This window comes from Sinocyclocheilus anshuiensis, unplaced genomic scaffold (genome assembly GCF_001515605.1).
Source record: "Sinocyclocheilus anshuiensis isolate Anshui unplaced genomic scaffold, SAMN03320099.WGS_v1.1 scaffold9, whole genome shotgun sequence".
Taxonomy (NCBI): domain Eukaryota; kingdom Metazoa; phylum Chordata; class Actinopteri; order Cypriniformes; family Cyprinidae; genus Sinocyclocheilus; species Sinocyclocheilus anshuiensis.
The window spans coordinates 1282868-1301703 of NW_015540887.1; the positions used below are offsets into that span (position 1 = coordinate 1282868).

Below are 18836 nucleotides of genomic sequence, written 5' to 3' on the forward strand. Positions count from 1 at the left end.
AAACTGTATTTGAAGTTATGTTGAGTAGGGCTGCCATTAACGACTATGTTTATTTCGATTAATCTATCGACTAATTTATCGGGTAGTCGATTGATCTAAATGATTAATTTCCCACACAAAAAATAAACCATTTTAAAGAACATTTTATTAAACTTGCAACTTTGCCATTCAGTAGTGTACCATAAAGTATAAATGTAAACAAGCCATTGACGAAATGTAAAACGAAAAGAGTAAAAATTTAAACAAACCTAATAAAAATTAAATACAAAGAAAATAATTACAAAAGTCTGAGAAAGTCAGCATGTTCTTAATGTCAATATATCCACATGTTCTGGGCTTCTGTTCATTACAGCTGTGAGTGCAACTACAAAGGGAAAAATAATCTGTTTCAATTAACCCCAACAGTTGGGTTTTCACATTAAATAAATGCAATGTTTAGAGTCCACTAGAATCAAGTATTAAAATTAAAAGTATTAAAAGTAGCCTATTAAAAGTACTCTTAGAAATGTGTAAACAACAGAAGTAAGTGTCCATCTCATAGTCCAAATCACTGAAACAAGTTCAGTATTATAGTGTAAGAATGACAACATGTCTACGTGTTCTGGTCTACTAATAATAAAGTATTATAATTAATAAATAATTTTTGTGGTAATAAAAACAGATGTAGGTTAAGTGAACAATAGCCTTTAAATTTACTTAAAATACATATATAATAGCAATGAGGCAATAATAATTAGTTCAAATAAAGTATCAAAAGCAAGAAATCATATGGTTTTATTGAACAAAACTGTTAAAATACTGTATTATACTGTAATAGAGCCACTGATCTATATATAATTATATAATAATATAATATATTCTCTATTATAGATCAGTGAATAGCTAATGTACAGTACGCATTACAACAAAGGCCTGCAGGGGGCGCCAACGGCCTGATGATTATTTTTACACATTACTATGCGATCTAATACTTGTTTAATATTGACCAAGCATCATTTAATTAAAATGTCCACTTAATCTTTAATATTTGGTCATTTCTTTAGGACAGAAATGCTATAGCCACTGTAATTTAATGAATATGTGGACATCAAAACGTGTAAACTCAGAGTAAGGGTTTGAGCTTTTATTTTGAAACCGCGATGTATTCTCCTGAGTTTGTGTGGATTTATAAATGATTTACCTTACAAATCTGATTAAATGGCACACGTTGCGTTCCCAGATGAACGTTATAATAAACCCAAACGTTGAGTAGAGAAATATTTGTATTCTGTATTGACATACATTTGAGTGAGACGAATTATCGGAAAAGGAGAAAAAAATTTACAATGGGGACTTGATATAAGCAGACTAGCCTACATTATTGGACAAATCTGGTATTCATCGCCAGACAGAAGTCTGTTATTTCACTGAAGGATCGAATATGACTTTTTGAATTAAAATTAATTCAAATGTTGTGGAATTTGGGGTACTAATTGATCCTTCACAAAACCCACCCTCCTTAGTTACTGTTGCTATGTCCGACAAACCATGCCGCTCTCACCACACATCATGTTCTGACGCAGTGAAATGTTCTGACGCACGGAGCAAAGAGGAAACTGACAACACACCGACAGACAAGACAGAGCAGGTTACTTCTGGTATGATACAAGAACTCGGCTTTCAAATTTGGTCATTTTAAGAAATTCAAACAATAAATACAGTTTTGTGGCTCTTCAATGTGTCGTGACGGATCACTGTAGCACATAGGGATGTAACGGTAATGAAAATTTCTTATCATGATTATAGTGACCAAAATTATCACGGTTATCGGTATTATCACGGTATTGTTCAAATGTGCTGGAGATGTTCAAAAAGTACCAACACATAAATCACTTCACCAAGTTTTATATTTAAAAATCAACAAACAACAAATAAAATGACATTTTGTTTGCATAATCACTAAAACAATAACATTTACCAATGATGTTCGGATTTTAAATGACAACTTGACGGACAACAGTTTAATAGCATGTTCAAATATCTAATGTAAATGTTCAAATAAAGCGTTGAAAAAGTTTCATAAAGTAAACCTCACATTTCAGCCTTTAAATAAAGAAAAGAGTTAAGTCAAAATTATAATTGATTAATAAATTATTATATGCATTTTATCTGCTCCATAAATAATTTTAGATAGCCTTTCTGAATTGTTTAAATGTGTACAATCCACATAAGCTTGTTTTTCATCAACCGGTCAAAATTTACAGCAGAGCATGCAAATTCGGTCCGTTTTTGGCCTGACAGAAACTGCACACAGGCTGAATGTTAATATAAGTCTCTGTAAATCCACTCGCTGACAGCAGGTGGTGCTTATGGAAAAGCTGTTTCCCGTAAACTCCGTGGACAAAGCAGTATTGCAATTAAGAACACTTCCTTTAGGTATTACATGGAGCGAAGATGAAAACAAAATGCCATCGAATCGTTTCTGAAGACAGTCAGAACCTTCAGAGGTACATTCATATAATTAATTCATTAATATATTAATTTGTATAATTCCCTTAGCACTCTTTTAAAACCTCCCTGCTTTTCCGCCCCGTTTTCACTCAAAACGAAACTACTCTGCGTACTGTGCGCACGTGAGACTGTTCCTTAAAACTGTGCTTTATGCTGGACAGTATTTATTTATCGTGAGGTGTTCAAATCGTGGTAATCTAATACGGTTTTAATGATAATTAAAATATGAAACGGTAATACTAACCGTCGGGAATTTTATCATGATTTATCGTCAAACCGGTAATCGTTACATCCCTAGTAGCGCATCAGTTCAGCGGCACACATGAACCGATCGTCTTTTCAAATTTACTTAAAGCACAAAAATAAACATGAATGAACATCAGAACGTATTTTATTTAAACTGCAGAAAGACGTCAGTACACACAGTTTTTCAAGTTTTAAGTTCACCAAAGTTAATCTACTCTCCTGTCTGATTTGTTTGTTGGACAAAATGGCAGATTTGGCATTATGATTGGCCAGATCGACTGTCAATCAAACTCTTTGTGAAGGGTCAATTGGGGTGAATTTAGCTTAGCAACATTATTTGTCCCTTTTAGTAAAATGGCATCTAAAGCAATAGTTCACCCAAAAATGAAAATCTGCTGAATTTACTTGCCCTCACTGGCTCTCCAAGATGTAGATAAGTTTGTTTCTTCTTAGGGAACAGATTTGAAGAAATTTAACATCACATCACTTGCTCATCAATGGATCCTCTACAGTGAATGGGTGCCGTCAGAATGAGTCCAAACAGCTGATAAAAACATCACAATCCACACAACTCCAGTCCATCTGTTAACATCTAGTGAAGTAAAAAGCTTCGTGTTTATAAGACAGTCTTCAAGGTTTCAGGTTTGAAACTTCGTTGAGGGAATCCAGAAGTTGTACCTTTGTTGTTCATGAGTTTACATTATATTGGCTGTTTAATGGCTAAATGTTGCTGGAACAAGGTTTGCCAAGAACAAACAAATCATTATAGTGTTCATGCCACTGAAGTACTGCACCCTGTAATAGCTGTATGCAGCTGTATTGATTGAACTGCTTGTTACAGTTGTTGTAGAGTAGCAGTATTACTTCACTCACAGTATGTCTCGCATTGATTTTCCTTAAATTTTAATTTAGACTTAGGCCAGTTTTGATCAGGTTCTATTCCTCCACATCCCCTTTAGCCTGTCTGTTAAATTCAGCTTGTCTTGTCTAAACATTTCCCATCAGCCGTGCCAACCTAGTGTGCCCTCGAAATATACTCAAGGACGAGCCAGAGAGCCAGCAAATCCACAGCACAGCCAAGAGCAGATCTGCCAGCGCTCTCCATGAGAAGCCTGTCTCCAGCTCAACTCATCTAAATCGTATTATTTCCCTGAACATTCATCTATGCATTAAAAAAAAAAAATTGCCCATTGTTTTAATTTTTTTCCAGTCTCCTCACAATGTTTTGTTTGGGAAATGCTACTCTGTTATTAACACTAGTTTGTAGTTTGTCACGTTAATTTTTTCCAGAGAGATTCCAGCTTTGATTCGCATTACAGCTGCTATCATATGCAATGCTGTGCAATCTCTCAGCTGTTTCTCTTTCTTTTTTTTGGCTATAAATGTGTCTACCATCCTAGTCTCAGACGAAACGCCTACAGACACCCACAGTCCGTTTGCTGAATGTCTGATGCATATTGCTCACCAAAATGGGAAAGTATTTTCTCTTTCCTGCAAGCTCTAATGTAGTTGGCTTTCTTTACTCTGGAACTTCTGTAAGTAAGAGCGCACAGGTTGTTTATCAGTCAGCATACAGCGTAAAGTTTGTGGGTTAATTCACCGTTTCCATGGTGATGGCACAGCTTTGGTTGTTTCTCAGGATAATGGTGACTCTGCCGTCTCATGAAGGCATTTGGTGGTGATGAGACAAATAGTTTCACAGTCATTTGTAGAGTAGATGATTCCAAACCATCTTTTCTATCACGATTTTAATTACATTTGTACTTGTATTCAAGGGCTGTCTCACTTCATAATTGCACTAAATATCGCAAAATTTCCCTGTGCACTGTAAAAAAGGATTTGAGACTTTAGCTTCCCCAACTCATTTTCCTAAGTCAGTTCAACTAAAATGTTGGGTACAGGGCAATTTCATTTTCTTCAATATTTATATTTTACTGCTATTGTTATGATAGAGCTAGTACCATTTGATATTTTGATATTATTCTGATATTTTGTTCAAAGCAATAGCAGTACCTCAGCAATGCTTTGTGGCCCGTCTCTTTGTTTATTGTGGTATTATCTAGTTCCAATACATACACCCCCAAGAGGTGCATAAAAAGTGCTTGTGGTTGTATGTCTGTCAGATGTCTAAGTAGGTGGTACTTTACCAGAATAAGCTGCAATGTGGACTAAACCTTGAGCTGTATGGTCTGGTTCAATGAGACCGTTGGTACCCTAGTTGTTGGTCTTCATCTGCCACCTAGTGGTATTGCAATGTCTCTCCACAAAGCACAAATGTATAAAACATAATATAATTGTTCATCATTTTCAGAGGGATTTCTGTTCGGATCTTCTTTTCACATCCTGTGTCTATATAATTTCTCACCATTTCTCTCTTTCACACACCTGCGTGGGCTCTTTTCCTGATGTGACTTATATTCTCTCAGGAGATTGATGTCCCTGTCAAAATAGTGGGGACATGCTCAATGTCAAGCTCAAATTTACTGCTTTGAAAATATTGCTGGTTGATGAAGGCCCATAAACGGCATGTCAGCTGAACGGAGAGATGGATGAGGAGGTGAGGGGCTTGCTGAAGACCTGTCATTGTCATCTGTCATTGCTATTCAATTCATCATTGACATTGTCTCTCTCTCTCTCTCTCTCTCTCTCTCTCTCTCTCTCTCTCTCTCTCTCTGGAAATACTCAACCCACTCTCCCCTATGCAATTATAACTCATTTGAATCTCATGTGATCACTATAACAGCTCCTGTAAAACTCCAGGTTGTGGTAATTTACCGCCCTCCTGGGCAAATTCTATCTACCTTCCTAGAAGAGTTGGATGGGCTGCTGTCCTCATTCCCAGAGGATGGCAGTCCACTTTTAGTCTTTGGCGACTTCAACATTCATCTGGACAAGCCTTATGCTACAGACTTCCATTCACTGCTAAATGACTAAATGTAAATGTAAATGTAAATCTCTCTCTCTGTGTCTGTGTGTGTGTGTGTGTGTGTGTGTGTGTTAGATTTATATGTATGAATGTGAGTTTTGAATGAATGTTATATTGCAGTAAACAGTTCGTCCACTGGAGAGCATTGTCTTAGACCTCAGTCTGATTATATAAAAGTTGAATGATATTTTAAAATTACTTAATTTGAATGAGCGTATGAATTTTTAATAACAAATAAACAATACTTTTTCTACATTTAAATTGAAATTATTTAGGTGTTTATGTTTTGTAAGTTTGATTGTATGATGATCATTTCTATTAAATTTAATTTAAGCTTATTGTTTTTTATTTGTTAATCAAATTTTTTTATTTCATTGTTTTTAATTAGTTTTAATTATTGGTGGTATCATTTTATTTTAGTGTCCTTGTTGCATGTATTTACTATAGTAATACCAGTAAATTATGCATAATTACAAGCAACTAACTCTAAATGAAATCATAAACCTAACCCTATAATAAGGAAATGTTGTCAATTAATATTACTCTGTAACAAGTACACATTAAAATTAAGTGTTTTTGTTTTTATTTTTTTCCATAAAATGTAATTATTTTTATGCCATTTATATCACAATCACTTGCCTGATTCATAAACCGAGGGTTTTGTATCTTAAGAAATCCTGCCTAATCACTTCCTGTCATTGCCATATCCATGTTTTTTTTGTTTTTTTGGCCTGCTCAAATACACTGATATGGAGTGAAAAATGATTTAGAGGACATCATACAGGCATCATTTACCCCCCAAAAATTGTCTAGTTCCAAAAACCATTGATTCTCACCTGTGTCATACCTGAATGTGATGCACCAATTTCGAATAGGTGGAAAAGTGAATGACGTTTGAGAGCCACAGTAGAGGGCAGTTCTCATTTTTGAGTGAACTTAGCATGACCTTTAAAGTCACTCAATCTCACAGCAGATTAAACGGGAGATATCCAATCAATAAAAAGCCCCCGGAGGTGAACCCAGTAATAAATGGCATCTAACTTTGTTCTCGGTTAAACAAGCTGCTTGCACCGTTCCTAACATCAGATTACAGATTTGAGCGGTGTGAGGAACATGTTTATTTGAGCGGTTCATTCTTACTGATCAGTGACCACTCACATTTCCTCCAATACACTGCAATGTACATGTGTTTTCGATTTGTATTCTTGCTTCGTGTTAAAAGCCTTTCATTTAGAAAAAACTTTAGGTGTTGTTGATGGATTGAGGCCTCGTTTTCTCTTTCTCTTAGGTCATGTTTTGTCTTGCTATCTGAAGATGTGCAGGAGTGAAATGCCTTTGTTGTTCACTCATTGTTTTTTTTTATCATGACTCAGTCCAAGGCGCAATGATTAAAGCTTCAATTTTTGTAATTCCAGACTCCCATGATGCAGTGCTGCGTTTTAATACAGCTCCTACCGAGGGTTATGAAAGAGACGTTGGGAATAAAACCACCCTACGCATCATCAACTCTCAGGTGAGCGATATTTGATGTTTTCAGTTCTTGCTGCTAGTACTGTGACTTTCTGTGAATCAGCCACATAATTGAAGCAGATCTCATTTGAACACCCTCTGGCTCGTGTCCTCTGGCTGTGTGTGTTTTCAGCTAGATCGGAGTCATCATGTCCTAGTGGACACAAGCTCACCAGGTAAACAAACTCAAACACACTATGCAGAACAGAGACCGCTCTGCATTAAAGTTATGGGATGTGCGGTGTCCTTTGTCACTTCATGAATGGACAGATCAGTGCAAACCGAAATGATGCTTGGTGGTTTATTGCAAAGTAAAGTACACTCCGAAAAGAACATTTTGCCATTTACTTACCTGCATGACATTTCAAACCCATGTGACTCTGTTCTGTGAAACACAAAAAGAGCCATTTTGAAGATGGTGACCATGAACTATTAGGCTCTCAAATGAACAAAAAAAGCTCTATAAAGGCACAGTGAAAGTGGTCCAAATGATTCATCCCATATCCAAGTCTTCTGAAGTCATCTAACAGCTGTTGTGGGGAACAAACTGAATTTAGGGCATTAGTTTTTGACAATCTTCCCTCTACCAGTAGTTCTCAAATACTCACACTACTGTTTAAAGGTTTTGGGGTAAGCTTTTTAAAAAAATGTTTTTGAAGTAGGTCTGTAATCAGGGTTGCATTTATTTGATCAAGAATACAGTCAAATCAGCTCTTCTTTTTCAAGCTGTTGTGCTGCTTTTTGTGGAAATGAAATTTGTTTCTGGGTTCTTGGTGAATAGAATGTTCAAAAGAACTAATTTGTAAGAAAAATCAAAAGAAATAGAAAAATAATTTTCTACATTATAAATGACACGCAAAATTGCGATCACAGCAAGTGACACAGATCATCCTAAGTGTAATAGTGTCAAGTTTCTGTTAGAGAACTTGTTTGAAAGATTGTCCGTTAGTGGGCCAAATTCTTAAGTCACATCAAATTCGTAAAAATATAAATCCTTTTTTACAGGCTATTCACAAGAGCATGTATAAACCGAAGAGGAATATGCAAAATATCTATCTGTCTGTCTAAATACTCTGATTCTGATTGGCTGGCAGGTATGGATTAAAACCGTTTTATGCAAAGGTAGTTCCAAATCAGTTTAATCACATTCTATATTAATGCGCTGATTTCATTGACGAGCACACACACAGAGAGAGAGGTTGCGCAGGGCTCACACACAAACATTCAGGAGCACATAAACTTGTCAACACTGCCCTGCGTCTTTTATTAATACAGTAGCTTAGATACTGGATTGCTACATTATATTCCTCAGCAACGAGGGGGTAAAATCACTGTTTTTGAAGTAACTAAACTTGCAGCTTCACTGTTTGTAGAGAGAGAGAGAGAGACGCAGGTAATTCACACACGCAATTGTCATCTCCCTCGATCGATCGACATTGAATACATCTCCGTGTCTGATTTGAAGCGGGCAGAATGCTATAGCTAATGAGCCGTAACCGTCATTTTTATACTTAAACACATTAACAGATTGAATTATTATTATTAAACACATTAACAGCTTGAACTTGTCAATGCTGGCAAATGACCATGGTATAAGCTGGATGCACGGCTATGATTTTAATGCACGATGTGGAGGCAAAAAAACATGAAAGCGTTCTGAGAATAGATGTGGCTTTGTTTTCCTCAACTCTTAACTTTCTAATTATCAACATTCAAACACAAATACTACATTATGGTGTTTATTCTAAGATGACTTTCTGTGTGTGTGTGTGTGTGTGTGTGTGTGTGTGTGTGTGTGTGTGTGTGTGTGTGTGTGTGTGTGTGTGTGTGTGTATGTATGTATGTATGTAGAGCCTGCCAATCAACATCAGAGCACCACCCTCAGGATTAATTATGAAAGAACACTAGACTTCTGCCAAAAGTTAGTCATATAGCCTACAATACGATTAAAAATCTGCCCCACCTACATTTCTGGTCAGGAGCCCAGTGGCGGCGTTTCCGTATGGCTGTTGCCATACTCTAGCCCAGTCAGGTGTGCCGTGAAAAATTATCCAAACTTCACATCTCTATTATAATTCGTTATTATTAAATAATAAAAATCAGAGGGTTTTACAAATATTTAACCAATGCTAAGTATTATATTCAGATTGACGCGCCACGCACAGCCTGGAGACAGATCTCTGCTTTTTCGCAATGTAAGGGTAAATAAATAACTGATGTTTGAATAGTAAAGCGTTTTCGTCAAACACTGTCTGTAAAATGCTAATGTTTTTGTGTGTTTGAAGAGCGGAAAAGTAGGTTATTTGCCGTCTAGCCTGCCTATACTTTTGTAGGCCTACGTTTTAAATGTCCTGTGCATAAGCGCTTAATCGTTTATATCATGAGATTTTGGCCAAGTGTAGGCCTTAAACAACAAGAAAAACTAAGCGCCCATATAGCAACAGTAATTTAACGTTACAGTGGTGTGAAAAAGTGTTGGCCCCCTTCCTGATTTCTTATTTTTTTGCATGTTTGTCACACTTTAATGTTTCAGATCATCAAACAAATTTAAATATTAGTCAAAGATAACACAAGTAAACACAACATGCAGTTTTTAAATGAAGGTTTTATGCAGCCCTGTGTGAAGAAGTGTTTGCCCCCCTGTTAAAACTGGTTTATCACACCTGAGTTCAATTTCTCTAGCCACACCCAGGCCTGATTACTGCCACACCTGTTCGCAATCAAGAAATCTCTTAAATAGGACCTGCCTGACAAAGTGAAGTAGACCAAAAGATCCTCAAAAGCTAGACATCATGCCGAGATCCAAAGAAATTCAGCTCATTCGCCGGCCAAAAACCTTGTTAACTCCATTTGAGCTTGTTTTTCATATAGCCTGTTAAGTGCAAGTGTCTGATACAATACCAACACTGACGACGCAGTGTCGTTTAATAATGCAGCGCGCGCCATACCCTATGGTTTTGTGAAACACCGCCACTGCAGGAGCCGCTGTATGCAGCGTGTTCAGTGTGAACTGATTCTCTTAATGGAAAGTGTATCAGATTGTGCCTGGTTAAGTTAAAGTCAATGATGCTTTTACGTTTTCTGCCTAACCGAGAAGTTGGTTGCACTCAACTAGTCATGTGCCTTTTGCCTTTTTTATTTGTCTTCTCAGTGTAACACATTGTCTGTTTTGTGTGCAGATCCTGGCGAATCCCAAGCATCAGTTCAACACAAGCTCATTGTATAAGAATGTAACGCTGGTGGCATGGGATCCTGCTCCATACATCCTCAACCTGCACAAAGTGAGTACTAACTTCCCAAAAACACATTAAACACACATAGAATTTAACGTTGAAGGTGTGCTTTGACGTCTTCAAACCGTCTGCACAATCACAACTCTAGAAATTATTATTTATTTTTTTTCTTGCACATGTACAGAGAGCAGGTGACATGTTACTTTTGCAATTCAGATGAGTGAAGTGCTGTGAGTGTGTGCAGGAACCATGTGGGAAGCTTACTCTGATTTGTCTGGTCTGAGTGCTTCTGCTCACAAACCGCTGTGAATCATAAACCACTATAGCAGGGGAAAAAAAGATCAGAACGGATTACTATAAATGCTTTCAATCTGTCCTTTGTGCCCTTACCTCACTGAAACCGCCTTACAACACCATTTCTCATGTTCCCAATCCCATCCTCCCCCAATAATGTAGACATGAAATAAGGCATTCACGAGATGCACACAGAATAGATGGCCATCTCTATGCTGCTTTACCTTGACTGACTAAACCTCCCACAGAGTAACATCATGTCTCTGACAGGATGTGTGCCATCCTATGACCTCGTGCTTATGTGAAGAAGACATGACAATTGCACCATTTCCATAGCAGGTCTTTTGAAAATGAAGGACAAAATCTTCAAACCAGTGTTGTTGTTGTTGTTGTTTATTAATTTTTATAACACTTTATTTGGAATAACTGTCAATGTTTTAAATGAATTATGCATGAGTCTGTGTTGATCAGTTTAATGCTTAGTTTTATTTTTTTATTTTCATAGCATAACAGTAAGCAGTCTACAGGATATAGTGTGAAATAATCAGTCAGTTTGAGGCTAGATTTCAGTTTCACAACTTGTGATTTGTTCTCTAAAACAGGAATTCCTAAACTGTTTTGGTCAGCTTACCCTCTTAAAATATTTACTTGAAGATTACTTGAATAATTTAAGTATTTCAATTTAACATATTTGCATGATAATGACTCTTTGATGTTGGTTAATGGTCATATGACATGCAGGTAAAAAAATAAATATTATACTGTTTATAAGTTATTAGCTTTTCATAAACTCATGAAAACTCTTCATCAACTCTTTAGTTCCTTCACAAACACCAGTTTGTGAAACCTTGGTGTAGAGAAATGATTCTTGACTACAATGTCAGAGGTCACAGATTGAAGGTCTTCTGCTGTTTCTACTAAGTAACATTATTGAGGTTACTGCAGGAACATGTGCATTAAAGGATTCTAGTGGATTGTAAAGCTTTTTTCTGAACAATTCTTCATCTCAATGAACCAGGACTAACAGTTTGAAGGACAGCCTTCAATGTTCATCCTTTCACAATTGTCCCTGGTTGAAATGAATCCAAGCAACACATTCTTACTCCCAACTCTTCACATATTGATGCTTGGTCAGGACCCTTTGGCATCACTTTTTGTGAGAGGAATAGACACGATCGCAGTCTCCCTCCACTCCCTCCATTGGCTCTTGTGTGTCTCTGGAGTATCTTTTTGAATGAGATGCGAGCGTGTTAATGGAGCAGGATCATTTTCAGCGATTAAAACCTTATGTTTTACTCTTTTCTTCGCATAAAGATTTCGTATGGCTTCAGAAAACTTGGAATGCAACACGACTTGTTTGTAATGCTTTTATACTGCTTGGTTATGGTCAGTTTTTGCAATAAATACCTGTGACAGTACTTTTATTTGCCTGCTACGTGTTTTACATTGCTCAGAAGTGGGTAGGGGTGGGGTTAGGTGCTCCAATGAAAGTATACATTTATATAAAAGAATTTACATTTTTTACAAATGCATGCAAACCATTCAATTAAGACCAACAACTGAAAACAATGGAGGACCCTGCACGTTCGAAAAATTATGCTAAAAGGGTACCTTGAGCGTCAAAAAGCGACGCAAGGGGTCCTGACCAAGCGTCAATATGTGACGAGTTGGGAGTGAGAACGTGTTGATCCAGATTTGGTAGTTCTTTTGAGAGACATTTTGCTCATATAGTTGTTGTTTGTTTTTGTAGTGGTACTCCAATCCAGACTACAACCTGTTCACTCCATATATGGAGCACAGGATGCACTTCCCCACGCAGCCTTTCTACATCCTGCACCCGAAATACATCTGGCAGTTATGGGACGTGATTCAGGCTAACAATCTGGAGAACATCCAGCCCAACCCGCCCTCCTCAGGGTTCATAGGTAAGACACACACACATATTTTGTGCTACCGGTACAAAACCCAAAGGTGCAATTTAAGTGGCACAAACAAGTAAAATTGCAACAATAATGACTGTCTTCAAACATCTTTCACAGTCCCAACCCAAACTTTTGCCAGTATTTGAAGTGAAATTGTCAGTTGTTCAGTCAGACAGCTCAAACAAACTGATTGCAGTTATTCTTCTTCTTATTATTATTATTTATTTTTATTTTTTATTTTTTTGTGGTACAGAAATTACAGACTTCTTGTTGTGGTCTCTAAAGAAATTGGCTGTACTTTTAGGAACCTGTGCATGAAGACAACACAAATGTTTTATTTGCCTCTCAATTGTGTCACATTTGTCATCAAGTGAGTACTACCATTAATGCTAGTTGTGACACTTCACCAGAGCAGCTAGTTGACAACTCAAGAAGGCACCACAAATTGTTCACTTCACTTTTCTACTCCTGTCTTTGTCCTATTGGTTTTATAAAGCTCACAAAATGGCACTTGTGGCTGTCAGGCATGTGACAAAAAAGAATTTTGTACAGCGCTAATTCAGAATGGCTATCAGTGGAAAAAGCCAAACTGACCTCTGACGTAAACGCTGATTAGAAAACACCCTGATGATGGAAAGCGACATTTTGCAGATTGAGTTGTCATGATGGGTTTGTAGGCACGTCTTCTGCTCTGTCAGGAGGTTGTGGGATGTCTGCTCAGTCTGTGTTGGCTGAAACCACAGGGAGAGAGAGGAGCAGATGGACACACCACGTTTTCATCCAGCAATGGAGCTTGTGTTGAACTAGAGCCAAGGAGAATCTGACCCACATTCAGCACCAACAAAATCACTCTGACCATATGTACAATCTCGCAGAATTTATGATTAAAGTCACGATAAAACAGATCAAACGTCACGGTATGAAAGAAAAGATCTGTCAAAACTTCCCAGTGAAACAGATTATCAAAAAAGGAAAAAAAAATGTTGGGTAGAACTTGGTTCAGTAGATCAGATATTGCTTGCAGTCAATCGTAAGAAAGGTGCAGAATTTAAACGAACTGAATGATTGGAGAAGTCTGGCACATGTCACCGAAGAAGGCTGTAATTTTTACTGTGTGTGTGTGTGTATATATATGTATATATGTGTGTGTATATATGTGTATATATGTATATATATATGTGTATATATATGTGTGTGTGTGTGTATATTAGGGCTGTCAGTTTAACACGTTAATTTAATTGGTTATAAGAAATAACGCAATTAAAATATTTTAACGCAGTTAACGCACTGGCCCCGCCCCCAGAACTGTACATCATCTTACATTATACAGTGGACAGTTGACAAATATGATGCAGGGCAACAACTCCATGAAGGCAGTTATGCCCTAAAATTCAAAATATTGGTGCAAAAATGCCCCTGTATGTGTTTTGGTCTCATTTATATAATACAATATCACACGAGCAGGGAGAGCAGTAGGCTATTACACGAGTGCTGATTTTTGTCCCGAATATCACGAGTTTAAATGTGATTTTATACAACAGTTCAGTAAATAATAAGTTGATATTGTGTTATATTTTAAACACAATATTATGTGTTTTTTCTCAATTTTGCAAAGAATATATGTGACCCTGGACCACAAAACCAGTCATAAGGGTCAATTTTTTTAAACTGAGATTTATACATCATCTGAAAGCTGAATAAATACGCTTTCCATTGATGTATGGTTTGTTGGGATAGGACAATATTTGGCCGAGATACAGCAATAAAAGACAAAACTAAACCTCTTGGTAAGTTATCATAGTAACTTACTCTGTGAACCTAACCTTGTCTGGAGCAGGTTTACTAAACCCAGAGTTTCTTTCGGTCTCCTCCACCTTTTTAAAGTGTAAGCAATGTTTAAATACCTCATTCATTAATTCATGCTGCAAAAATGCTTTTATTGCTGAGATTTTTGCATTAATTCAAGTTCAAATATCAAAAAAATCTTAAATCAAGATGCATTTTCTATATAAGAAAAATTATATACAACAGTCTTGTTTCCTGAGGGAAACAAGTAAAATTATCTGCCAGTGGGGTAAGAAAAATAATCTTAATGCAAATGGAAACAAGATTATTTTTCTCACCGCACCACTTTCATTTTCATCATGCAGACACTGTAAATGTGACACAAATGGCATGTCTTTTTACACACGATCCTGTAGATGAGGAGGCTGCATTAATTCATGGGGAGTTACATATACATCAGGAGAGGATTCCATTTTATTTAATTTATTTTTGCCATATCCACGTGTATATTTATTTGAGAGGTATCATCTTGATCACATGATAACATGCTGCGACCTCTGGAAGTAACCTAGTAATTGGAATTTACTTTAGGATTTCCAGTGTGGTTGCATTGATGGCACGCATATTCCTATCTTCGCACCTTCAGAAAATGAAGCTGATTGCTGTATGGAATGGAACGATGCCAGATGGAAGGGTAGTTCGAGATATATGCTGTAACCACCACCACAGCTGTTAAACATATTCACAATTTATTTTGTCAACTTTATTTCCTATGAAACAATTATTCTTTTCCCTGTTGGATTTTAATATTGGTATTGTGGCCATCTCTTCATCTGTCAGTTGTGCTGGTGCAGGTTCTCCCCCCATTTTACGAGTCTCTGCCTTCTTGCTGTTGGCTGAATAGAAGTCAAATGTTTATTTCATTACCGTAATTAAGAAATGTAGCATGGTGGATTAGAGAACATTTAATTATGTGAAAAGAGCATTAGACTATGTGGGAAAAGCCGCTGCACATTGAAATAGACACTGAATATTTATTGAATGTCAAATGTTTGTAAAGTCATGTAGCCTACACTCATGAACCTTTTATGCTTAAAGCTATACCTGATTGAATTATTTTTTTTTTTTTTCTGCTGCCAGGTTTTTTTTTGTTTTTTTTTTGTGTGTCTGTGGGATACCATGAAAATGAATATTAGTTCAATAACTTACCGTTCTGCCAGTTTTTACCTTTGATATTATAACAGTGATTAAGAATTAAAGTTACGTATTGACCCAGAAGTATGCAAACAATACTTTTTGGCGGGTGCTGTTGCCATGGTGAATCTCAATTTCGGATCTCCATTGATCATGGCTTCTCATAGTCATGGTGCACACGCTAAACTCAGTCAACCTATAGAGTCAATTGAACTAACTCTGTTCAGTTGTTCTGAACCCGAAAACTCAGAGTTTCCCATCTCAGAGTAAGTCAACTCAGAGTTCAAGTTTTAACTCAGTTTGTTGAATACTGTTTCTGAATGAATCCGCATTTTGTACGAATCGTGTGAATCAATGATTCAAAGGCCCATTCATAAAGCGCTGTTTACTGAATTTCTGAATGAATCAGCCGTTTGAACAAATCGAATCAATTACATTTACCACCACCTGCTGGCAGATTTAGTTTCTTATTTAGAGTATCATATAATTAATAATAATAATAATAATAATAATAATAAAAACATTAGAGATAGGTCATCCAAAAAAATTTAAATTCTGTCAATTTATTCTCACGTCCCTCGTGTTGTTTCAAACCTTTCTTTTGTGGAACATAAATGAAGGTATTTTGAAGACTGTTGGTAACCAAGCTTTTTTGGTTACCAATGACTTTCATTGTATGAACAAACAATACTGCGATGTTTCTCAAATGATCTTCTTTTATGTTCCATATTTTATGTTCGGCCGTTGTTGCCCATGTTTGTGTAGTAATATTTTTTGTTGTCGTTGAATCAAATAAAATATTTCTAAAGCTACAATTTGTAATGTCTACTTAATACTTTTTCATTTAACACAAATATCTTTAAATAATTTTTTGTGGGTATTTTCAGTCAAATTTATTTTGCGATTAATTGTGATTAATCAAAACATCATGTAATTAGATAAAAAATTGTAATCGACTGACAGCCCTAATATATTTATTTATAGATGATTTATATTATGCATAAATATAAATATATTATGTATTTCTTAAATATATACATGTACGTGTTTGTTTATATAATATGTATATGTACATGTTAATACAAACTTTTATTTTGGATGCGATTAATCATGATTAATTGATTTGTCAGACTCGGCACTAATTTATTTAAAAAGGAAGCACACACAGATGAATTGTTCACAGTAAGATCTAAAGAAATCATTGAGATTGCTTCAGGCTCCGTAAGTAACTGCCCGTAGCTACAGATCTTTTTGAACAGGTGTTAGATATCCAATCATATCGCAGACACATCCAGACTGCTCACAGATGTAGAGCCTGTTTCTATGGTGACGTCTGCAGAAGTGTGGAGTGGCATACGGTGGCATCTAAATGTTTTTTTTTTCATTCATTGGAGGAAAAGAGAAGGCAGTGCCTCCACTGAACTATGATTGGCCTATTATAGTGTTCACACGTTAAATCTGCCTCTCGTTTTCACAAAACTGACTTAATGAATAATGGAGTTAATGAGAAAACTAAATAAACGGTAAACAATTCACCAATTTACTGTAGATATCACCGCTTTCACTTAACATTCAAACTTTAAATGACTCTGAAAACATGATCCAACCAGCACTAATACTGGTATAATCGGTTTAAATGTGGATACCGTATTGGTGTGGAAAATTATTTTGTGCCAACTCCAAGTCTAGTATGTAATGCTGCTTATGTTTTGTACAGTGTGAAACTAATGTGACACTGATCTTGTGTTATAAAAAGACCATTAACAGTCATTTAAGGCTGTTTATGCCTCCCCCATTTATAAAAATCACAGACAACTTTACACACATTGTTCTCATAACTCATTAACTTTTGAGATCAATCTGCGGTGCTCTATTCATAGAGTGATCTGCATTTATACTTGAACAACAAATGGCACAACAAATCGACTGGCAAACATCCAGTTTGTAATGTCATGACAATTACAGATAATTTCTGGGTACAAATAAACAGATACTTACAGTGGGGAAAATATTTATTTGATTCCCTGCTGATTTTGTAAATGTGCCCACTTACAAAGAAATGAAGGGTTTGTAATTTTTATGGTAGGTTTATTTTAACGTATAGAGACAGAATACCAACCAAAAAATACAGAAAAAAACACATTATATAAAGGTTAGAAATTGATTTTGCATTTCAGTGAGTGTAATAAGTATTTGATCCTCAAGCAAAACATGAACTTGGTGCAGAAACCCTTGTTGGCAAGCACAGAGGTAAGACGTTTCTTGTAGTTGGTCACCAGGTTTGCACACATCTGAAGAGGGATTTTGATCCACTCCTCTATTTACAGATCCTCTCTAAATCCTTAAGGTTTCTTGGCTGTCGTTTGGCAACTCGAAGTTTCAGCTCCTTCCACAGATTTTCTATAGGATTGAGGTCTGGAGACTGGCTAGGCCACTCCATGACCTTAATGTGCTGCTTCTTGAGCCACTCCTTTGTTGCCTTGGCAGTATGTTTCGGGTCATTGTCATGCTGGAAGACCCATCCATGACCCATCTTCAGTGTTCTGGCTGAGGGAAGGAGGTTCTCATCCAAGATTTTACAGTACATGGCCCTGTCTATTTGCCCCTCAATGCGGTGAAGAAGAAAAACAGCCCCAAAGCATGTTTCCACCTCCGTTCTTGACTGTAGGGATGGTGTTCTTAGGGTCATAGTCAGCATTTCTCTTCCTCCAAAAAACACGGCGAGTCGAGTTAATGCCAAAGAGCTCAATTTTGGTCTCAACTGACCACAGCACTTTCTCCCAATCCTTCTCGGAATAATTTAGATGTTCATTGGCAAACTTTAAACGGGCCTGTACATGTGCCTTCTTGAGCAGGGGGACCTTGCGGGTGCTGCAGGATTTCAGTCCATTGCGGCGTAGTGTTACCAATGTTTTGCTTGGTGACTGTGGTCCCAATTGCCTTAAGATCATTAACAAGCTCCTCCTGTGTAATTCGGGGCTGATCCCTCACCTTTCTCATGATCATCCTTACCCCATGAGGCAAGATCTTGCATGGATCTCCAGACCAAGGCCGATTGATGGTTGTTTTGTATTTTTTCCATTTCCGAATAATCACACCAACAGCTGTCTCCTCACCAAGCTTCTTGCTGATGGTCTTGTAGCCCATTCCAGTCTTGTGCAGATCTACAATCTTGTCTCTGACATCCTTTGACAGCTCTTTGGTCTTGCCCATGGTGGTGGGAGAGGTTGGAATGGA

At 36.8% G+C, this 18836-nt stretch overlaps 1 protein-coding gene and 1 long non-coding RNA gene across 6 annotated transcripts in view; one reads left to right on the plus strand and one right to left on the minus strand.

Annotated features, from left to right (window-relative positions):
• The window catches only part of LOC107688722 (beta-galactoside alpha-2,6-sialyltransferase 2-like), an 83365-nt gene that overhangs the window by 53490 nt on the left and 11039 nt on the right, over window positions 1–18836 (plus strand). For all 5 annotated transcript variants that reach the window (XM_016486464.1, XM_016486459.1, XM_016486462.1 and 2 more), the window contains 3 exons: window positions 7078–7175; window positions 10351–10452; window positions 12449–12623. In XM_016486464.1, the coding sequence (XP_016341950.1) occupies window positions 7078–7175; window positions 10351–10452; window positions 12449–12623 (375 nt within the window). The remainder of the gene's footprint in view (window positions 1–7077; window positions 7176–10350; window positions 10453–12448; window positions 12624–18836) is intronic.
• Window positions 148–18836, minus strand: part of LOC107688725 (uncharacterized) — a 19961-nt gene continuing 1272 nt past the window's right edge. Inside the window, exons 2-3 of the long non-coding RNA XR_001634263.1 lie at window positions 15278–15281; window positions 148–159 (exon numbers count right to left, since the gene is read on the minus strand). This is a non-coding gene — a long non-coding RNA (uncharacterized LOC107688725). The remainder of the gene's footprint in view (window positions 160–15277; window positions 15282–18836) is intronic.